This window comes from Tachyglossus aculeatus, chromosome 12 (genome assembly GCF_015852505.1).
Source record: "Tachyglossus aculeatus isolate mTacAcu1 chromosome 12, mTacAcu1.pri, whole genome shotgun sequence".
Lineage (NCBI taxonomy): Eukaryota > Metazoa > Chordata > Mammalia > Monotremata > Tachyglossidae > Tachyglossus > Tachyglossus aculeatus.
Window position 1 is genome coordinate 38789962 of NC_052077.1, and position 24205 is coordinate 38814166.

The 24205-nt window shown below is 45.2% G+C and overlaps 1 protein-coding gene across 1 annotated transcript in view; it reads right to left on the reverse strand.

The window, feature by feature from the left end:
• The window catches only part of VEGFC (vascular endothelial growth factor C), a 137005-nt gene that overhangs the window by 38575 nt on the left and 74225 nt on the right, over positions 1-24205 (reverse strand). The window contains exons 8-9 of the mRNA XM_038755062.1: positions 4483-4696; positions 1096-1286 (exon numbers count right to left, since the gene is read on the reverse strand). Coding sequence (XP_038610990.1) covers positions 1096-1286; positions 4483-4696 — 405 coding nt within the window. The remainder of the gene's footprint in view (positions 1-1095; positions 1287-4482; positions 4697-24205) is intronic.

Here is a 24205-nt window from a genome sequence, read left to right on the forward strand (position 1 = left end):
GCTGATATCAGTTTATCCAACATCCCAGTAATTGAAAGCAACCACTTTCTAGACTGTGAGCCCATTCTCTATATGTTGCCAGCTTGTACTTTCCAAGCATTTAGTACAGTGCTCTGCACAGAGTAAGCACTCAATAAATATGATTGAATGAATGAACCACTATATTCTTCTGTGTTTTAGACACCCTGCGACATAAGTATCAAGGAGTCTAACTTTGGTTTCCATTCAGCTCATTTTTCCCTCTTTCTTGGCTTTCAAACTGTTGAGATTGGCGGACACTTATTTGACAACCTTGTCCCATCCATGGCCTTTTGAACTGTTTTACTTGGAAGTCTCTCTAAACAGGCTGCGTGACCTTGGATAAATCACTTCACTTTTGTTCAGGGGGACAGCTCTTGAAGATTCAATGTGGGGAAAATTAGAGACCTGTGTCATGCCCAAGCAACCTGCTGATGCAAGAAATGGTTACCAGGAGACCAACGTGAGCATTGCTGGGAGACCAAAGTGTTGCTAGGAAGCCAACTTGAGTGATGCCAGGGGACCGACATTTCTGGGGGACCAAAGGGTTGCTTGGAGACCATCATGAACGATGCCAGGGAACCAACGTTTCCAGGAGACCGAATACTTGCCAGGAGACCAACGTGCACTTCTGCGTTCCAGGAAAATGCGTTTGCTTTGGAAAACGTCTGGTGAAAATGGGAGCGAGGGCAATTTCTGGACCTACTGGAGAAGTCCGGAGACGATACTGGAAGTCGACATCAGTATTTCCAGTGTACGTGTGGCTTCCCGACACACAGCAGTCGACGAAATGGGGAATGATTGAGTATTATCCAGCTGGACAAATGGACCATGGCAACTTTTTATCTACCAATATTGGTGAGGCAACACTTGTCTAAAATGAAAAGCATTGTCAACCTGGAAGAAATCCCGTTTCCATTAGTATTGCGGCAGGAGTAAATACAACCAAAGCTTTCCGCGACCCTCTCATCGGGATGAAAAAGGCGATCAATAAAGCCCCGGCTAACACTGTAACTCTCCACGTGGTTAGCAGTTGGATTGGTGAGAATAACTCAGAAGCACCAAGGACACACCTACCGTCTTGCTGATGTAACTTGTGCTGGTATTCATACACTGTAGTCCCTCACTGTTGCAGCAACCCCCACATCTGTAGATGGATACACATGGGGGTTTAAAGAAGGTGTTTGTTGCGGCTCCAAACTCTTTCCCCACATCTATACACACCTCACGCGGCATGCACTGAGTTTTTCTCCACTCATTATCAATACCTGCCGAGTTACAGGGAAGTCCATAAGTCATAAAGAAGCTAAGAGAGAAAACACAGCAGCAGGAACTCACAATTAGAAGCAGATCAACACATGAGTTTATACCTGGGAGGGTTTTATGCTGCAGAAAGAGGCAGAGGAGGGAGGCCCTGATCTGCTCTGTGAAACCCAGAGGCGGTGAATGACAGGAGTATGGGATCCCCCGCAGATTGTCACCTGGGGGGATCGGGGAGGGGGACTTCTGCCTCCATCAATTAGCGGGGTGGGGGGGAGACTAGACCATAGTCCCTCTAGACTGGAAGCTCATTATGGGCAGGGGGTATGCCTGCTAAATCCATTGTATGGCACTCTCCCATGCACTCAGAACATTTCCATGCCCATAGTAAATACGATCGACCAATTGATCAAGACTGTGGCTTTCTGCGGTCTGTTTCCAGATCCGTGAGGTCAGTTTCAGGGATTTTTGCTGCAAATCTGCAGCTCTGCGGGGTAAAATTCTTTCCACCCCCAACATCCTACTGGATGAAATTACAATTTTATAAAAAGAAACCCCCAGGAAACTCTGCATTTCCTCCCCCGTGGCCCACTTTTTAACTTGGTCTGTCAGAATGTGAGACACCGCTGCCTGGAACTCCAAGCTGTCCTTCACTATTGGCCTCCCTCTTGGAACAGGTGTCATAATAATAATAATAATAATAATGATTATAATAATTGTGGTATTTGTTAATACCACAGATTTTCACTGTTTGGCTTTCCCTTGCTTTAGAGGGTGAAACCTTGATGACTGGTTGCGTTGGGGGTGCCCTGAGGAATAAAGCTAGGTCTGTTTGGGTTGGCACTTTTTTGGAGCACAAATAAGCAGCACCGATGCTTCATTTCTCGGGACACTGAAATGCCCTGGAGAATGTGACTCGGGCTGGGATCTCTGAGGGATCTCCATTGCCACCCCTTTCCCTCGTCTAATGTGTGCCGGGGGGGCCATCTGGATGGAGACCCGGGAGCCGAAAAACTTGGGCCGTGGATCCCTCCCTGGTGAACGGAAGTGAGCCACGAGGGGAGTTCTCCCGAGTGAACTCTCTGCTATTCCGGGTCCTCAGTATGAGGAGCGAGGTGTCAGGTTTAGAGTCCTCAGGCGGGACTTCAGAAAGCCAGGCCCCCTCACTCACACACACACATTCAGAAGTTGTCCAGGTGGTCCGGAAATTCTGTGCAGATGCACATTCCCACCCGACCGTGGTGAGGCAGAAAACGGTTGGGCATTCTACTTCTGGCCATGGCTCCATCCCAACCCCCGCCGGGGTCTTAGGAGAAATTTTGGCAGAGGAAATAAGCACAGCAATGCCTGGGCAGCTCAGGGGGACCCTGGTTCTAACAGCCTGGTCCATCCCATCAACCTCTTGGGGTACCAGGGAAGCTTCCAGAAAAAACTGGGTTTTCCAAATGGCTATAACAAATCCATCGCCCTCCGGGGAAGGCCTTGAAGATCAAGAGGCCTTCCCTCACTAAGCCCTCCTTTCCCCTTCACCCACTCCCTTCTCCATCACCCTGACTTGCCCTCTTTACTTGTCCCCCCTCATTCATTCTTTCAATCGTATTTATTGAATTCTTACTGTGTGCATATTTACTATTGCATATATTCATTCAATCGTATTTATTGAGTGCTTACTGTGTGCAGAGCACTGTACTAAGTGCTTGGGAAGTATAAGTTGGCAACATATAGAGACGGTCCCTATCCAACAGTGGGCTCACAGTCTAGAAGACTGCATATTGCACCTTGTACATATTTACTATTCTATTAATTTTGTTAATGATGTGCATCTAGCTTTATTTCTATTTATTCTGATGATGACAACTGTCCACATATTTTGTTTTGTTGTCTGTCTCTCCCTTCTAGACTGTGAGCCCGTTGTTGAGTAGGGACCGTCTCTATATGTTGCCAACTTGTACTTTCCAAATGCTTACTACAGTGCTCTGCACACAGTAAGTGCTCAATAAATATGATTGAATGAATGAATGAATGCAGAGCACTGTACTAAGTGCTTGGAAAGTACAATTCAGCAATAGAGTCAATCCCTGCCCACACTGGGCTTACAGTGTAGCGGGGGGAGGAGCCCCACAGCACTTATGTACATATCTATAATTTATGTGTTTATTTCTATTAATGTCTGTCTCCCTCTCTAGACTGTAAGCTCTTTACAGACAGGGAAGGTGTTCATTTATTTTTATACTGTACCAAGTGCTTAGTACACTTAGTACACGTAGTGCTTAGTGAAGCAGCGTGGCTCAATGTGAAGCAGTGTGGCTCAATGGAAAGAGCACAGGTTTTGGAGTCAGAGGTCATGGGTTCAAATCTTGGCTCCAGCAATTGTCAGCTGTGTGACTTTGGTCAAGTCACTTTACTTCTCTGTGCCTCAGTTACCTCATCTGTAAAATGGGGATTAAAACTGGGAGCCCCCCCAGGACAACCTGATCACCTTGTAACCTCCCCAGCGCTTAGAACAGTGCTTTGCACATAGTAAGCACTAAAAAGATGCCATCATTATTATTATTAGTAGTAGTACAGTGCTCTGCACATATGATTGAATGAATGAATCAGATTTTTTCTGTCTCATCACAGTTGGGCAATGCTTCTGCACAGAGTTTAGACCAGAAGCTCACTATGGGCCAGGAAAACGCCTTATATATGGTTATACTGTACCCTCCCAAGTCCTAAATATGGTGCTCTGCACACAGTAAGTGCTCAATAAATATGACTGATTGACTGACTGACTGACGGCCCCCAAAGAGCCCGGAGAAGGGATGGGGCGTGTGTGGGTGGGAGGCTGGATTTCTGAAGTCTTGCCTGAGGGCTCTAAAGCTCCCCCTTGAACCCGAGGATCTGGATGAATGAACAGAGCATTCAGGAGAACTCCCCTCAAGGCTCTCTTTCATTCACCGGGGAGGGATCCACTGCCCAAGAGTTTACTCGGGAGAAACCCCCAGGAATGGCCGACCTGCAGGGTGGATTATTTTAGCAAGTCGATTTTCTTCCTTTAGTCAACGCGGACCAAGTCCACGCAACTCGGTGGCTCGGAAGTTTAAACATTTTAGGGGAGACCCCATTTCTTTCAGGGTCACGGGAGGTGACCCGTCACACCGTCCGATCCAAACCGGCTCCCCAGTTGGAGTCGGCATCTCCCGGTTCTCGGGCTGCACTTACTTTTCAAGATTTCAGTGTTGTAGTGGGCCGCGGCGAATTGGATGGTGTCCTCGGTCCTGGTGTCGAAGGTGGCGTGCTCCCGGGGTCTCTGCCACCCACCCTTCCTCAGCTGACATTTGAACATTTTCCAGTACTCCGGGTAGAGAACCGTCATGAGCTCATCCACGCTGGACACGGCCCGTAACTGCTCCTCCAGTTCGCTGCCAGCGGAAGCCTGTTAAAGAGGTATACGCAAGGTCAGTTAAACGTTGTGCTATTTCATTAATTCACTCAGTCGTATTTATTGAGTACTTACTGTGTGCAGAGCACTGTACTAAGTGCTTGGAAAATACAATTCGGCAACATACAGAGACAGTCCCTACCCAACAACGGGCTCACAATCTAGAAGGGGGAGACAGACAGCAAAACAGAACAAGTAGACAGGTGTTAAGCACTTACTAGGTGCCAGGCACTGTATGAAGCGCCAGGGTGGATACAAGAGAATCAGGTTGGACACAGTCCCCGTCCCACGTGGGGCTCACCTCTTAATCCCCATTTGGCAGAGGAGGGAACTGAGGCCCAGAGAAGTCAAGTGATTTGCCCAAGGTCATGCAGCAGATGCGCGGCAGAGTCAGGATTAGAACCCATGACCTTCTGACTCCGAGGTCATATGGAGTACTACAGCATACTGTTTCCTCCTCCCGAGGTACGTTAGGCTTCGACGGCCATGGTTTCCACCAAGTATGGCCTAGTAGAAAGAGCACAGACCACGAAGGGAGGAGACCTGGGTTCTAATTCTGACTCCGTGTCCCCCCTCCCCCTTTTATTTTTAATTGGCACTTGTTAAGAGTTTACTAGATGTCGGGCACTGGACTAAGCACTGGGGTATTTATTTACCAACTAAGTAGGTCAGATACAGTTCCTGTCGCACATGGTGCTCACAGTTTTGATTCCCATTTTACAGATGAGGTAATCGAGACACAGAGAAGTAAAGTGACTTTCCCAATGTCACCCAGAGGGAAAGTGGCAGGGCCGGGATTAGAACCCAGGTCCTTCTGATTCCCAGGCCCGTGCTCTACCTGATAGGTCAAGCTGCTTGCCTGCAAGTTCATTCATTCATTCGTTCAGTCGTATTTATTGAGCACTTACTGTGTGCAGAGCACTGTACTAAGCGCTTGGGAAGTACAAGTTGGCAACATATAGAGACGGTCCCTACCCAACAGCGGGCTCAGTCATTTCCCTTCTCTGGGGATAAGATACCCATTCTCCTCCCCATCAGATTGTGAATCTCCTGAAAGACAGAGACCATTTCTGCCTTGATTATATTGTAGCTACCCCGGCACTCAGTACAGTCTTTAGCACATAGTAGTGTCTTAACAAATGCCACCATTATGATTACTATTATTCTCAATTCTGGCTCTAAGGGTGAGAGAGCCAGGTTGCTCATTTCTTATCAATCAATCGATAATCCAGCAGTAATTATTGAGTACCTACAGTGTGCAGCCCCTCTCAGGGTTGCAGCTGGAGAGTTACCAGTCTCGACTACGGGAGGGAGAGTGAAGCAGTGGCATGCCTATTCCATTCCTAGTTTGGCCGGTGGCTAGCGAATTGCCGGTCATCTGCTACAAGTCCAAACTCCCCTGTGCTGGACAGCAGTGGCACGGGAGAGAATTGAGGGTGGAGACTCAAATTTACTGTGCAGAAGGAGGCAATAGTATATCGATTCCAGATTTTTCCCAAGAAAACTCTCTGGATCCATTACCAGAATGACTGCAGATGGAGGTGGGGGGCTCTGGGAGAGATGTGTCCATGGAGGTGCTATGGGTGGGAGACGACAGCATAAGACAAGGGAGCTCCTTGAGGGCAAAAACCATGTCTACCAACTCACTGCATTAAGCTTCTCCGTCATTCAGTCAATCGTACTTATTGAGCACTTATTGAGTGCTTACTCCTCTAGCCTGGAAGCTCCTTGAGGCCGGGATCATGCAGATCAATTCTACCGGACTCTCTCCAGCTATTAGTACATGGTAAGCACAGAATAAATATCATTGATTGGCCGATTGGCTAGGTTTTGCTGCTACAATGTAGTAGTTGCTTAAGTCCAAAGCACAACTGGTGACTCGTGAATTCCAAAATAGAGTGATTCGAGTGGATTTTAAAATGCGATGACAAACGGTCATGAAATTTCAGATACAACTAATACTTTTTTTCCCATGAAAGACTTACCACTTCATTGTCAAAATTGATTTGTACCAATTATTTTTCAGAGTCCGATATTTAAAAGATTGAGTACCACAGCTTATTACACAGCATCCCCAATGCCTTTCCTGAACAGTTATTAACTTAATTAACTTGCATCTACCCCAGTGCTTAGAACAGTGATTGGCACATAGTAAGTACTTATTAATCAATCAATCAGTCATGTTTATTGACCACTTACTATGTGCAGAGCACTGTACTAAGCACTTGGAAGAGTACGATGCAACAAAATTAGCAGGCACGTCCCCTTCCCATAACAAGTTTATAGTCTAGAGGGGAGATAGACTTGAATATGAATTAATAAACAATTTATGATATATAATTTAAAGATGTATATACATATATATATATATATATATATATATATATATATATATATATATATAAGTACTGGGAGCTGGGGGAGGGGAGAAAGTCAAGTGTCCAAAGGCCACAAATTTAGGTGCCCAGACCTCTACAAATTAACAAATTAACAAATCCCACTGGGGCAGAAAACCTTCAGGATATTGGATGCACTCTCTGACATGTACTGTCTTATAGGAACTCAGAGGAATTGCTGAGAAGCATTTTTGTTGAAACAGAGAGCCCGGGCCTCGGAGTTAGAAGGACCAGGGTTCTAATCCTGGCTCTGCCACCTGTCTGCTGTGTGACCTTGAGCAAGTCACTTCACATCTCTGGGCCTCAGTTACCTCATCTGGAAAATGGGGATTACAACTGTGAGCCCCATGTGGGACAGGGACTGTGTCCAAACCGACAAACTTGTATCTACCCCAGCGCTTGGCACATAATAAGCATTTAACAAGTACGATCGAAAAGTTTAAATAAATAATGTGGAAGCAGAATTTAGCTTCCAATCTCCCTAACTCTTCCCCTGTTCCATCCCTAAGATTCCCCTGGTAATCAAACATAAACCCCTCCCCCGTGAACTTATTTTAGCCCCTCTGGCTCGTGCTTGGATTCTCAGCTGCACAGCCGCTGTGGCTACACATTCCATATCCTTTCACCAGCTGGGTGAAGAAGTTTTTCCTTTTGTTTGGAATCTGCCACATCTGGCCTTTGGTTGAAAGCCCAGAGGACAATGATCGTGTGTCTCGCTTCTGCTGTGCGCTTCTATAAACACTTAGTAAAGCTGCTCACTCAGTAGGCACTGGATAAATGCAATTGATGAGGAAAAGGAAGAGGAGAAGGGGCAGGAAGAGAATGAGTAAAAGGGTAGCACTTGCAAGCCTCGGTACTTTCCCAATAATAATCACAATAATGGCATTTGTTAAGTGCTTACTATGTTGAAAGCACTGTTCTAAGCACTGGGGAGCATACAAGGTGATCAGGTTGTCCCATGTGGGGCTCACAATCTTAATCCCCCTTTTACAGATGAGGTAACTGAGGCTCAGAGAAGTTAAGTGACTTGCCCAAGGTCACACAGCAGGCATGTGGCAGAGCTGGGATTCGAACCCATGACCTCCGACTCCCATGCCCGGGCTCTTTCCACTGAGCCACGGTGGGTAGGATTTGGTGAATGACATTTCTAGGTTCACCTTGTCCACTCTGCCATAGTTTGACCAACTTTTAACATGTCTCCTCTCTGCCTCTGTCTTTCCAGACTAAAGAGACTCTTCAGTCCAGCTCCCAAAGGGAAAAAGGGAAATTCATTCATTCAATCGTATTTATTGAGCACTTACTGTTTGCAAAGCACTGCGCTAAGCACTTGGGAAGTACAAGTCAGCAACATATAACAGGGAAAGGGAGTCAGCCAATTGTCAACTGTGTAACTTTGGGCAAGTCACTTAACTTCTCTGCGCCTCAGTTCCCTCATCTGCAAAATGGGGATGAAGACTGTGAGCCCCCCGTGGGACAATCTGATCACCTTGTAACCTCCTCAGCGCTAATAAATGCTATCATTATTAAAGGGAGAGAGAGATAAAGGGATACAAGCAAATCCTGTTGGAAGCAGTCCCTGTCCTGCCATGGGGTTAACAATCTTAATTGCCATTTTCCAGATGAGGTCACTGAGGCCCAGAGAAGTGAAGTGACTTGCCCAGGGTCACACAGAAGACAAGTGGTGGAGTAACATCCCTCATATTTCAGATACTACTGAAAGTGAATTCCTCCCCATATTTGCAAGTGTCTGGACAAGAGTTCCACTCCCTTCCGTGTGCACGTATACATCAACCCTTGAATCATGTGGTGGCCACCTGTGGCTCCCATCGTTATTCCTGAAGTCTGCTATCTCTTCTAGCAAGACTAACCCTCCGATCAGCCCAACTTGATTGGCAGAGGAATGCAATACACTCATCTTTATTATATAATTATTTCGCTTTCACTAATACAATTAGGGGTAAGGGAAATAGTGGGGAGGACTCAGCTCACCCTCACCCCCATCCCCACTGACCTTATATTTACATATCCTTAAACACTGTTGTTGCCCTACCTGTAATTGATTTTCATTTCTGCCTCCTCAGCTACACTGTAAACACCTCGAGGGCAAGGATCGTGTGTTCCTACCCTGCTGTACTTTTCCAAGTGCTTAATACAGGGCTCTTCACACGGCAAGTGCTCGGAAAATAGTACTGATGGTTTTCGGCTGATTTTTTCTGTAAGTTTGTATCTTCGCCGCTGTTCTTTGGAAATCATCTCTTCATCCGCACACATTTAATGCGAGAAGCAGCGTGGCTCAGTGGAAAGAACACGGGCTTGGGAATCAGCGGTCATGGGTTCAAATCCCGGCTCCGCCAACTGTCAGCTCTGTGACTTTGGGCAAGTCACTTAACTTCTCTGTGCCTCATGGCCTCATCTGTAAAATGGGGATTAAGACTGTGAGCCCCACATGGGACCTGATCACCTTGAATCCTCTCCAGCATTTAGAATAGTGCTTTGCACACAGTAAGCGCTTAACAAATGCCATTATCATTATTATTATTATTACAATACAGAGAATGTAACAGAGCTTAGCACATAGTAAGCGTTTAACACATACCATTATTATTATTACTGTTGTCACTAGTAAGCTGACATGGACTTTTTTCTTGCTCAAGAGGAAAAGAGAGCAGGGGAGAGCGAATGGTCATAATGCCTAGAAACTTCATTGTCTTTCTTTTTTCCTTCTGTAAGAATTTACCTTCCCTTCTCAGGGTGGCACCCGGAGAGTTTCCAGTACTCTGCCAGTCTCGGCTTTGGGAGGGAGAGTGAAGCAGGGGCCTACCCATTCCATTCCTAGCTTGGATAGTGGCTAGACAGTGGCAGACAATCTGCTACAAGTCAAAACTCCCCCGTGCCGGGCAGCAGCGTCATGGGAGAGAGTCGAGGGTGGAGACTCGAGTTTACTGCCCGGAAGGAGGCAATGGTAAGCCACTTTCAGATTTTTACCAAGAAAACTCCACTATCAGAACGATTGCAGATGGAGAGCAGGGCGTTCTGGAAGAAATGTGTCTGTTGTGTCGCTATGGGTCAGAAACGACCCAACGGCATAGGACAAGACAAGAATTTATCTCAGATGGGTGGGGTTCTAGTCAGTCACTTGGGAATTGTATTTACCTACTGTGTGTGGAACACTGTACTAAATGCTTGGGAGAGTACAATTTAACAATATATTGGACACATTCTGTGCCCACGATGAGCTTGTCTAATAATAATGGCATTTATTAAGCCCTTACTATGTGCAAAGCACTGTTCTAAGCGCTGGAGAGGTTACAAGGTGATCAGGTTGTCCCACGGGGGGCTCACAGTCTTAATCACCATTTTACAGATGTGGTAACTGAGGCCTGGAGAAGTTAAGTGACTTGCCCAAAGTCATACAGCTGACAATTGGCAGAGCTGGGATTTGAACCCATGACCTCTGACTCCAAAGCCTGGGCTCTTTTCCACTGAGCCACGCTGCTTCTCTGCGGGGGGGCGGGGGACAGACATTAATATAAATTTTTAAAAAATTACACAAGCACACTTCATTTCTAGGAAGCTGCTTTCCCAAAATGCCCTTGTGTTTTTGTTTACTGGTTAATTGTGGAAACCAATAAGTGAATTTCTGTGGAATCTAGAATTTTCCCCATTTCTGATCAGGTAAGCCCAAGATTCCGAGGGTTTTTCCTGGAAGGACTATAACCAGGTTCACTTTTTTTCAGAACCCCATGGGCTAGATTTCTAAACATTCCTCATTAAAACGTTCATTAAGTTTCTGCCTTTCTTTTGCCAGCTTTGCTGGGTTCTCGCCATGGCTGTTTTGGAGGTTCTCTGATATTGGAGAGTGAGCAAGCATCTTAGAAAGACAAGTAGTCTCCCCTTGGGTATGAATTACTTACTCACAGAGTGAGACCTTCTGCTAGAAAAAGGGGTCTCGTTCCTCGCCTTGAATTTGAAAGGTTTATTCACCTTTCCCTTAGCCCACAGCACTTATATGCACAGAGAAAGCTATTAAGTCACGCAATTATTAAGATTAACAAATACCACTTTAAAAAACAGCAAAAACCATGTCTACCAAACATGTTACACTGTAATAATAATAGTACTTGTTAAGTATTTACAGTGGGCCAAGCACTTGTACAGTGCTCTGCACACAGTAAGCGCTCAATAAATGCCATTGATTGACAGCAAGTAATAATAATAACTGTGGTATTTGTTAAGTGCTTACTCTGTGCCAGGCACTGTACTAAGCATTGGGGTGTATACAAGAAAATCAGGTTGGACACAGTCCCTGTCCCACGAGAGACTCACAGTTTCAATCCCCATTTTCTAGATGAGGTAACTGAGGCCCAGAGAAGTGAAGTAACCTGCCTGACACCATTCAGCATTCATTCATTATTCATTCATTCATCAATCATTTATTGAGCACTTACTGTGTGCAGAGCACTGTAGTAAGCGTTTGGGAAGTACAAGTTGGCAACATATAGAGACGGTCCCTACCCAATGGCGGGTTCACAGTCTAGAAGGGAGAGACAAGTGGTGGAGTCGAGATTAGAATAATAATAATGATGGTAGTTGTTAAGCGCTTACTATGTGCAAAGCACTGTTCTAAGAGCTTGGGGGACACAAAGTGATCAGGTTGTCCCACGTGGGGCTCATAGTCTTAATCCCCATTTTACAGATGAGGGAACTGAGGCACACAGAAGTTAAGTGACTTGCCCGGCAGAGTTGGGATTTGAACCCATGACCTTCTGGATTCCTAGGCCCATGCTCTCTCCACTAGTCCACGTTGCTTCTGGTACCTTAGCCTCACTTTCCAGGTGAGGATCCCGAGGCTCAGAGTGGTTCATTCATTCATTCATTTGTATTTATTGAGCGCTTACTGTGTGCAAAGCACTGTACTAAGCACTTGGGTAGTACAAGTCAGCAACATATAGAGACAGTCCCTACCTAACAACGGGCTCACAGTCTAGAAGGGGGAGACAGACAACAAAACAAAACGTGTGGATGGGTGTCAAGTCATCAGAATAAATAGAAGTAAAGCTAGATGCACATCATTAACAAAATAAATAGAATAGTAAATATGTACAAGTAAAATAGAGTAATAAATCCGTACAAACATATATACAGGTTCTGTGGAGAGGGGAAGGAGGTAGGGTGGGGGGGATGGGGAGGAGGAGAGAAAAAAGGGGGCGCAGTCTGGGAAGGCCTCCTGGGGGAGGTGAGCTCTCAGTAGGGCTTTGAAGGGAGGAAGAAAACTAGCTTGGTGGATGTGTGGAGGGAGGGCATTCCAGCCAGGGGGAGGACGTGGGTCGGGGGTCGACGGTGGGACAGGCGAGAACGAGACACAGTGAGGAGATTAGCGGCAGAGGAGTGGAGGGTGCGGGCTGGGCTGGAGAAGGACAGAAGGGAGGTGAGGTAGGAGGGGGAGAGGGGATGGAGAGTCCTGAAGCTGAGAGTGAGGAGTTTTGGCCTGATGCGTAGGTTAATTGGTAACCACTGGAGATTTTTGAGGAGGGGAGTAACATGCCCAGAGCGTTTCTGCACAGAGATGATCCGGGCAGCAGTGTGAAGTATAGACTGAAGTGGGGAGAGACAGGAGGATGGGCGATCAGAGAGAAGGCTGATGCAGTAATCCAGTTGGGATAGGATAATAATAACAATAATAATGACGGCATTTGTTAAGCGCTTACTATGTGCAAAGCACTGTTCTAAGCTCTGGAGAGGATACAAGGTGATTAGGTTGTCCCATGGTGGCTCACAGTCTTAATCCCTATTTTACAGATGAGGGAACTGAGGCACAGAGAAGTGAAGTGACTTGCTCAAGGTCACGCAGCTGACAATTGGCGGAGCTGGGATTTCAACCCATGACCTCTGGATTGAACCATGGTTAATCTTGGTTAAATGAGTTGCCAAAGGTCACACGGCAGAGGTAGGACTAGTAGCCAGGCTTTACAATTTCCAGTCCTGTGCTTCTTGGAGTGGGCCACACTGCTTCCTCCTTTGAGGACTATAGTTACCCATGCATCTGGCTTAGTGGTTAGAACACAGAGTTGGGAGTCAGAAAGACCTAGGTTCTAATTCCAGCTACTCCACTTATCTTCTGGGTGACCCTGGGCAAGTCACTTCAATTCTCTGGGCCTCAGCTACCTCCTCTGTAAATGGGGATTAAGACTGTGAGCCCCATGTGGGACAGGAATTGTGTCCAAACTGATTAACCTGTTTCTACCCCAGCACTGAGAACACATAGTAAACACTTCACTAGCACTATTATTATTATTGTTATTGTTATTATTATTATTATTATTATTATTATTATTATCTGAGCTGACCAGCAAAGTGGAAATTGGCAATCGGTCATCTGAAATCCAAATGCCGGTTATCCACACCACTGACTTGCCAATTTTGAGCGATGTAAGTGTCATTTCAGCTACTAATTGTTTCACTCACTTCACAATTTCTGGGAAGTTTCAGAAATTCATGGGAAAAAAAAGGAGCAATCGTGCCTAAGATGTTTGCCACACCTAAAAGCACATGTCTTCTCTAGATAAAGAGAAGGGATTTGAAACAGGCCCCACAATGCACAACTGCAAACAGGCCCTCCTGTTTTGACCACATTTGTGGTATGGGCTGAACTCCCTAGCTTTCTTTCACACCCAGAATAGAAAAGGGCAATTTCTCACTTGCTATGGTTACTGGACTCATAGAAGAGGAAAAGGGGACTCACGGCAGAACTTTCCTCAGAAAAAAACGAGATGTCCAGTCGACCTTTTCCCGAGATGGCTAGGTGAAAAGCCATAACTAACAAACATTCATTCATTTGATAGCATTTATTGAGCGCTTACCGTTCACAGAGCACTGTACTAAGCACTTGGACGAGTGTAATATGACAATAAACAGAAACATTCCCTGCCCAAAATGAGCTCACAGTCTAGGTGGGGAGACAGGCGTTAACAGAAATAAATGACAGATATGTCCGTAAGTGCTGTGGGGCAGGGCTGGGGGATGAATAAAGTGAGCAAGTCAGGGCGATGCAGAAGGGAGTGGGAGAAGAGGAGAGGAAGGCTTAGTCAGGGAAGGCCTTTTGGAGGAGATGGGCCTTCAGTAAGGCTTTGAAGTGGTGGGGGGGAGAATCATTATCTGTCGTATCTGAGAAAGGAGGGCATTCCAGGCCAGATGCATGATGTTGATGAGAGGTGAGATAGACAAGATTGAGGTATATTGAGCAGGTTGGAATTAGAAGAGCAAAGTGTGCGAGCTGCGTTGTAGAAGGAGAGAAGGGAGGTGAGGTAGGAGGGGGCGAAGGGATGGACGGCTTTAAAGTCAGAGGTGAGTGGCTTTATGGAAGTGGATGGGTAACCACTGGAATTTATTCTGAGAGTCCTGAGAGGAGGGGCTGACTCTTAATGGGGCAGATTCTGACTTGGTATTCTGACTTCGGTCGGCACAGAGTTGAGTGCAGACAGTTTCGGGACTCCGACATTCATTCATTCATTCAATCATATTTATTGAGCACTTACTGTGTGCAGAGCACTGCACTAAGCGCTGGGGAGGTTACAAGGTGATCAGGTTGACCCACGGGGGGCTCACAGTCTTCATCCCCATTTTACAGTTGAGGGAACTGAGGCACAGAGAAGTGAAGTGACTTGCCCAAAGTCACAGAGCTGACAATTGTCGGAGTCGGAATTTGAACCCATGACCTCTGACTCCAAAGCCCGGGCTCTTTCCACTGAGCCACACTGCTTCTCTACTAACTCTGTTGTATGCTCCCAAACCTTAGGTCAGTGTTCTGCAAAGAGTCGGGGCTCAAGAAATATTACTGATTAATTGATTGCATAATATTAACAACAACAGTAATAATAATGTCAGTAATAGTGCAGTAAGGGCTTACTATGTGTCAAGAACTGTACTTAGCAGTGGACAAGAATAAAGATAATCAAGATAGACACTGTTCCTGCCCAACACGAGGCTCACAGTCTAAGTAGGAAGGAGTTAGATTAAGGAATAGGGTATTTGATAGAGGTAATTGAGACATAATTCATATTCTGACAGGTTCTGGATCTCCCACAAAGTTGGCTCGACAAGTGCTGTGGACTTCCTAGACAAAACTCTGCTCCCTAGGAGTGGGGAAGGGGTTTTAATCTTCTCTCCCTCCTCCTCTCCTCTCCCTTGGCCCAACCCCATTCCAGCTGCCAAAAACAGAGATCTTCATCCCCTTAGGCTTCAACTGAAGGTCAGTGTTTTCTTTATTTCAGTCTTACAAGGTTTCCTCAATCTTTCAAGACAGTAACATCTGTCAGAAGATAAATCCCATCTTTGAAAGAAAAACCCTAGGTCCTGTGTAAGGAGGGCTTCCCCTTCGAAGCCAAAACGCACAAAGATCTCTTTAATGCTCTAGGTTTCGGGGGCTCATTTCAGATGACGTTTCAGGTCAGTGTGGGGAATTGGAGGGATTTTTTTAAAGATCTAAATACTAATCAATGGTATTTATTGAGCAGTTACTATGTGCAGAGGACTGTACTAAGAGAAGCAGCGTGGCTCAGTGGAAAGAGCATGAGCTTTGGAATCAGAGGCGATGGGTTCAAACCCCAGCTCCACCAATTGTCAGATGTGTGACTTTGGGCAAGTCACTTAACTTCTCTGTGCCTCAGTTCCCACATCTGTAAAATGGGGATTAAGACTGTGAGCCCCGTGGGACAACCTGATCACCTTGTAACCTCCTCAACGCTTAGAGCAGTGCTTTGCATGTAGTAAGCACTTAATAAATGCCATCTTTTCCAGTGCTTAGAACAGTGCTTTGCACATAGTAAGTGCTTAATAAATGCCATTATCATTATTATTATTATTATTACTAAGCATTTGGAAGAGTACAATATAACAGAATTAGCAGACAAGTTCACTGCCCATAATAAGCTTACAGTCTAGAGGGGGAAGCAGGATAGAGCATGAATCTGGGAATCAGAAGGACCTGGGTACTAATCCAGGGTCTGCCACTTGCCCACTGTGTGACCTTGGACAAGTCACTTCACTTCTCTGTGCCTCAGAGACCACATCTGCTAAATGGAGTCAATGTGAGCTCCATGTAGGACATGAACTATGTCCAACTCGATGACCTGGTATCTACCACAGCACTTAGTACAGTGTATGGCACATAGTAAGGGTTTAATAAATACCATAAAAGCACTAATATTTGGGTAGTCCAGCGTGGCTTAGCGGAAAGAGCACGGGCTTGAGAGTAAGAGGTCATGGGTTCTAATCCAGCCACTTCTCAGCTGGGTGACCCTGGGCAAGTCACTTCACTTCTCTGTGCCTCAGTTACCTCATCTGTAAAATAGGGTTGAAGACCGTGAGCCCCACGTGGGACAACCTGATTGCCCTGTATTTACCCCAGCGCTTAGAACAGTGCTTGGCACAGAGTAAGCGCTTAACAAATGCCAACAATATTATTATTATTAAAATTGATTTACTATGTTTACTACAGCGCTCTGCACACAGTAAGTGCTCAATAAATACAATTGAATGAATGAATGGGCATTTTCCTGTTCAGATCACCTAGATTTTTAACTGTTCCATCTTCAGTAATAGTGGTAGTGGTAACAACCTTCATTAAAGCATTTCCCATCTAGAGTGCACTGTACTAAGCACTGGAAAGAATAAGCTCGTTGTGGGCAGGGAATGTGTCTACTCATTGTCATATCGCACTCTCCCAGGCATTCAGTACAGTTCTCCGTACACAGTAAGCGCTCAATAAATATGATTAAATGAATGAATGAATACAGAGGTGGGAATCAGACATGGTCCCTGGCCCTCAAGAGGCTCACGATCAAAAATCCACATTCCACAAAGAGGTTATAGATTCCACTTTTATTGGAATCCTTTATCTGCAAAATTTTTCATTATTAAAAAAATAATGGGCAGGTGACAGTCAGACCCAACCAGAGAGACCTGTTGAAGAATTATGTTCTATAATGAATCCTTTATAATGGGCCCAGTGGAAGGTTATAATAATAATAATAATAATAATAGCATTTATTAAGCACTTACTATGTGCAAAGAACTGTTCTAAGTGCTGGAGAGGTTACAAGGTGATCAGTTTGTCCCACCGGGGGCTCACAGGTTGCTGTGGCCCAGGAATGTGACTGTTTTGTGTTGTACTCTCCCAAGCACTTAGTACAGTGTTCAGCTCATGGTAAGCGCTCAATGAATATGATTGAATGAATGAATTACTCCTTCCAACTCAAACTCCATTCTCTGACTTGGAGATGAATCACATTCTCCCCAGGAATCTGTTTTCCCTATGCTTGAAGTGAGAATGCTCTCAACAAGTCAATAACCTCTGTAAATGATATCTAGCGATACCTAGATAAATGTCTGGGAGAGTCCTTTTGGCACTGGGTAAATCTGGATGGACATGACATACATCAATCCATCGCAAAGGAATTTATCACCTGAAAAAAAAAAAGCTGTTTATCGAGTTGAAGATGGAGCAGAAATACAGCGGGATGGTTTCAATTCGTTCCCCAAGGTATTCTGAGGGCCACTTACAGTGCTATTTCAGCCCTTTCAATCTAGTCTATGATATTAGATATTGCAGCTGCTTTTTGAAGTCTAGGTGCACACCTGTTTTATATATTCTCCAGACTGAATTCCTGGTTGATTCTCTGCCGACGGGATTCCTGATTAGTTGCTTTAGTGGCAAGGAAGAAAGTTGGTTGCTAGGAAACATTGTTGAATTAAACAGAAGCTGAATTATTTAACCAGAAGCACAATGTCTAAAAACACAGATTTTCACCTCTTGCATTTAACTATGGAAAGAACGGTTACAAGACGTCCCGAATGGCCATGTTACAGAGGCCTGCACCCCAGTTTGATGTGATGGGGTATGTTTCCCAACTCACTTCCTTTGGAAGATCCTCTTTCAAGGCTTTCCAGTTGGAATAGTCTGAAAGGATAAGGTCTCAGTTATTTGGCTTCTTGAGCAGTTCTTGAGCATGGGATTATGTCAGACGAAGAAATATATTTTTTCAACTCACCCGTCACATTCCCACCGGTAAGCGCCTAGTAGAGTATGGTCCTTGCTTTAGTTCGTTGAATTTAGTTTAGTCCTTTATTTAGTAGTAGTAATAGTAGTGAGAGTTTGATTGGGTACTCATTGGATGCAATGCACTATAGTAAGTGGTTGGGAAGTTAAAAAAAAAAAAGGAAGTAATCCATTCTCTATCCACAGGGAGCTTACTCTCTAACAGGGAAGGTAGGGGTAAAAGTATTACAGAGATAGTAATCAAATTTTTTTAAAAAAATTGAATGTCTATTCACCTTTGCTTTTTTTGTGATACTGGTTAAGCTTTCTCCATTGGCTTCTTCCCCATTGCTTTCAAACACACATCATATCTCCCCTATCCTAAAAAAATCCCTCCCTTGATCCCACGGCTCCCTCCAGTTATCACCCAATCTTCCTCTTATCATTCCTCTCCAAACTCCTTGAGTGAGTTGTCTTCACTCACCATCTCAATTTCTGCTCCTGGACCCCTTCCAATCTGGCTTCCATCCCACTCACTCCACAGAAACCACTCCCTCAAAGGTCACCAGTGATCTACTTCTTGCCAAATACGACAGCCTCTACTCCATCCTAATCCTCCTCTACCTCTCAGATGCCTTCAATACTGCTTCTGGAATCATTATCCAACCTCGGCTTCACTGACACTGTCCCTTCCTAGTTTCTCTCCTCTTTCTCTGGCAGCTCATTCTCAGTCTCTTTCACAGGCTCCTTCTTTGCCACCCACCCCCTAACTGTGGGGGTCCCTCAAGGTTCAGTTCGGGGTCCCCTTCTATTCCCCATCTAAACCCACTCCCTTGGAGAACTCTTGTGCTCCCATGGCTTCAACTACCAAATCTACATCTCCAGCTCTGATCTCTCTCCCTCTCTGCAGTCTCACATTTCCTCCTGCCTTCAAGATATCTCTACTTAGATATCCTCTGGTCATCTCAAGCTTAACATGTTTGAAATGGAACTCATTACCTTCCCTCCCAAACCCTATCCTCCCCTTGACTTTCCCATCACCGTAGATGACTCCACCATCCTTCCTGTCTCATGAGCCCGTAACCTTGGCATCTTTGACTCCACAATCTCATTCAAGTCACATATTCAATCCATTGCTAAAGCCAGTCAGTTCCACTTTCACATCACTAAAATCCACCCTTTCCTTTCCATCCAAACTGCTATCACATTAATCCAGTAATTTACCCTATCCCACCTCGATTTACTGTATCAGCCTCCTTGCTGACCTCCCTACCTCCTGTCTCTCCTCATGCTTCATTCATTCATTCAGTTGTATTTATTGAGCACTTACTGTGTGCAGAACACTGTACTAAGCGCTTGGGAAGTACAAGTCAGTAACATATAGAGACGGTCCCTACCCAACAACGGGCTCACACCAGTCCATACTTCACTCTGCTGCTCATTCAGGCCATGTTTCCCCACTTCTCAAGAAACTCCAGTGATTGCCCACCTTCAAGAGACCTTCCCTAATTAAACCCTCCTTTCCTCTTCTCCCATGCCCTTCTGCGTAGCCCTGACTTGTTCCCTTTATTCATGCCCCCTCCCAGCCCCACAGCACTTGTATATGTTTATACATATATATATATATATATTATTTAATTCTCTTAATGTCTGTCTCTCACTGTAGACTATAACTTCACTGTGAGCAGGGACAGTGTCTGTTTATCATTAGATTGTACTGTCCCAAGTGCTTAAGCTTGTGCTCTGCACAGAGTAAGAGCTCAATAAATACGATCGACTGACAGTCTAATCCCCATTTTACAGATGAGGTAATTGAGGCCAGAAGAAGTTAAGTGACTAGCCCCAAGGTCACTTAGCTGACAAATAGCAAAGCCAGGAATAGATCCCAGGTCCTTCTGATTCCCAGGTCCACCGTGCTCTATCCATTAGGCCACGCTGCTCTATGACAACCCAGTTGAGCCCCCTTTTCTGGCTCCTTGAAAAGCAGGTCCCCTCTAGACTATAAGCTCGTTGTGGGCAGAGAATACATATGCCAACTCTGTTGTAGTCTCCCGAGCGCCTAATACAGTGTTCTGCACGCAGTCAGTGCTCAATTAGTCTGACCGAATGATTGATTGCTCAGACAACACTAGTCAAGAGGGAAAAGGGATGTTCCTAGTGTTGTCTTTAACTCTGCTCCATGATGGTTGACCACATATGGCAAGGCTGCTCACGAAAACTAATGATTTACGGTTCAATATTTACATTCTGCACGTGACACATACTCGGGGCAAAACAGAGACTCCTGGGCCCTGTTTTTGCAAGACAACATCTGGATGGTGCTGTTTCCAATTATTTGGAAAATGTAGAAAATGCAACCTCGCTGCTGCAGAACCCCTATCAGCAAGCCAAATTTCTCTCTCTGAGCAGCCGGTGGGGCCGGGCAGACTTCGGCAACCACGGAAGGGGTCAAAGGTTTACTTCCTCTTGGAGCTATTGGTGGCAGATGTTTGAAGCATTATAAATGGGATGGGAACAGTGCCATCCTGGAGTTTCCTGCCAAGCTGGACGGGCAACTATGATCAAGTCAGTCAGTCGGTCAAACGTATATATTTAGCACTCACTGTGTGCAGAGCACTGTACTAAGCTCTTGGGAGAGTGCAATATATCCATAGAAAGACACTTTCCCTTGCCCACAATGAGCTTACAGTCTAGAAGAGGAGTTGCCCAAGGTGCCAGGTGCCAGAGACTTCATCTGAATTTTAGACCGTAAGCTCTTGGGAAATGTGGGGAATATGTCTGCTAATTCTGTTGGATTGTAGTTTCCCAAATGCTTAGTACAGTGCTCTTCACACACTAAACTCTCACTTAATACCCTCAACTGATTGATTCTATTTACAGTCGGGGAGTCTGCCCAATCGGAACATCTATTTTGGGGCAGTAGCAAATCCCTTCTCCCATTCTCCAAAGGGGGAATCCAGATGCAGGATCGATCCAGCCAAAATAAATCTAGGAAAGATCCGGCCAATGCAGATGCAAGAAAAATCCAGCCAATTTGGATATACACAAAGTAAAATATTGTAAACTCATTGTGGGCAGGGAAGGTGTTTAGCAACTCTATTGTATTGCACTCTCCCAAGTGCTTAATAATGATAATAATTATAATGATAATAATTATAATGATAATAATAATGGCATTTTTTAAGCGCTTACTATGTGCCAAACACTGTTCTAAGAACTGGGGGATACAAGGTAATTAGTTTGTCCCACATGGGGCTCATAGTCTTAATCCTCATTTAACAGATGAGGGAACTGAGGCACAGAGAAGTTACGTGATTTGTCCAGAGTCACACAGCTGATAAGTGGCAGAGCCAGGATTAGAACCCATGACCTCTGACTACCAAGCCCGGGCTCTTTCCACTGAGCCATGCTGCTTCTGTGAGTGCTAGTAAAGCACTCTGCACACAGTAAGCCCTCAAGGAATACCACTGATGATGACGATTGCTATGTGGAAACACATCTAATGATACCTTTCTGGTCTTCCACCTGAGGGTTCCCCGACCAATGCAACAGGCTTTAAAATGAACAATAATTGTGGTATTTGTTAAGTATTTACTAGGTGCTAAACACAGTGCTAAACTCTGGGGTAAATACAAGATTACCAGGGCCCAATCCCTGTGTCTCACGGGATTCGCAGTCTTAAGGGGAAGGGAATTAAGGGTACTGAATCACAGATGAAGAAACTGAGGACCAGAAAAGTTAAGTGGCTTGCTCTAGGTCACACAGCGAGCAAGTGGCAGATCTGGGATTAGCATCCAGGTCTCCTGGCTCCCCGTTCCTGTGCTCTTTACAGTGTCGCCTCTCAAATATATTTTGTTTCTCATCTAGAATTAAGCAAAAGGAAACATGTGTAGGGAGAACTGCTTTGTCATTTTAGAGGTCCAGCCAAGTTCTCTGGCAGGAGTGAGTCGACAGAGGTATAGGTATGAATGTCTTTTGTGTCCCACTCAGCTCTGACTTTATAATATAGACCGTGGCATCTATTATTATTATATAATAATAATAATAGTGGCATTTGCTAAGCGCATACTATGTGCAAAGCACTGTTCTAAGCACTGGGGAGGATACAAGGTGATCAGGTTGTCCCACGTGGGGCTCACAGTCTTAATTCCCATTTTACAGATGAGGTAACTGAGGCCCAGAGAAGTGAAGTGACTTGCCCAAAGTCACACAGTTGACAATTGGCGGAGTCGGGATTTGAACCCATGACCTCTGACGCCAAAGCCAAGTCATGACCTCTGACTCCAAAGGAAAGTGTGGCTCTTTCCACTGAGCCACACTGCTTCTCTATTAAGCACTTACAATGTATACTGTGTTAGAGACGAGACTATCAGTTCAGACACAGGTCCCATCCCATTTGGGGCTCACTAACTAAGCGGTAGAGCAAGGAGATAGCTTCTCCCCAATTTTCAGATAAGGAAGCTGAGGTCCGGGGAGGTCAAGTGGAAATAGCAGAAACATACTTATTGTCTAAATGCTCAGGAAAGAATAACAGAAGTGGAAGACATGTCCCGACTACCAAGAGCTAACAGGTTAAGTGACTTATCAAAGGTCACCCAGCAGGCTAGTGGAAGAGCTGGGAATAGTAGCCTGGACTCCTGAATCCTAGCACTGGGCTCTCAGTAAGCACTCAGTAAGCACTTGAATGAAAGAATGAATGAACTTAGCCTCGTTGCCCTGACACCCTAATGATATTCATTGATTCATTCAATGTATTTATTGAGTGCTAACTGTGTGCAGAGCACTGTACTAAGTGCTTGAAAGGGAGTACAACAGATACATTCTTGCCCACAATGAGGTTGTTAATAACAATAATGAGAACTGTGGTGTTCGTTAAGTGCTTACTATATGCCAAGCGCTAGGGTAGAGGCCAGTTAATCAGATAGATCAGGTAAAAACCCAAGCAGCGTGTCTTATTCATTCATTCATTCATTCATTCATTCAGTCGTATTTATTGAGTGCTTACTATGTGCAGAGCACTGTACTAAGTGCTTGGGAAGTACAAGTTGGCTACATATAGAGAAGGTCCCTACCCAACAATGGGCTCACAGTCTAGAAGGGGGAGACAGACAACAAAACAAAACATGTGGACAGGTATCAAGTTGTCAGAACAAATAGAATTAAAGATGGATGCACATCATTAACAAAATAAATAGAATAGTAAATATGTACAAGTAAAATTAAATAGAGTAATAAATCTGTACAAACATATATATGGGTGCTGTGGGGAGGGGAAGGAGGTAGGGTGGGGGGATGGGGAGGAGGAGAGTAGTGAGAAGCTTCTTAGTGAGAAGCAGTGTGGGTGAGTGGTTAGAATGTGGGCCTGGAATTCAGAAGGACCTGGGTTCTAATTCTGGCTCCACCACATCTGCTATGTGACCTTGGGCAAGTTACTTCACTTTTCCGTGCCTCAGTTACCTCATCTGTAAAATGGGAATTAAGACTGCAAACCCCACATGCGACAGGGACTGTATCCAACCTGGCTACCTTGTAACTACCCCAGGGCTTAGAACAGTGCTTGGTACATAGTAAGCACTTAAGAAGTACCATAATTATTATTGTTATTATTGTTAATCAGGTCAGATTAAGTCCCTGTCCCACACATTCTAAGTAGGAGGGAGAACAGGTATTGGATCCCCGCTTTACAGATCAATCACAGTCAATCAATAGCATTTATTGAGCGCTCTACTTTTTGCAGAGCACTGTTCTAAGTGCTTGGGAGAGTACGATACAAGAGAATTAGCAGACACGTTCCCTGCCCATACTGAGCGTAGAGTTGACGCCCAGGGAAGTGAAATGACTTGCTCAAGGTCACCCTGCAGGCAAGCGGCAGAGCTGGGATTAGAACCCAGGTCTTCTAACTTTCAGGCCAGTGCTCTTTTCCAGCAGACCATACTGTGTCTCCCATAAGAAGCAGGAGAGAGTGAGAGAATTGTTCTCACTTTAGGGGTGAGACCTGTGATGCTGAGCAGATGGTGTTGCAGAAATGCAATCTCTGGGATGGACAGACGGACCAAGGGGTGCGGGATGGAG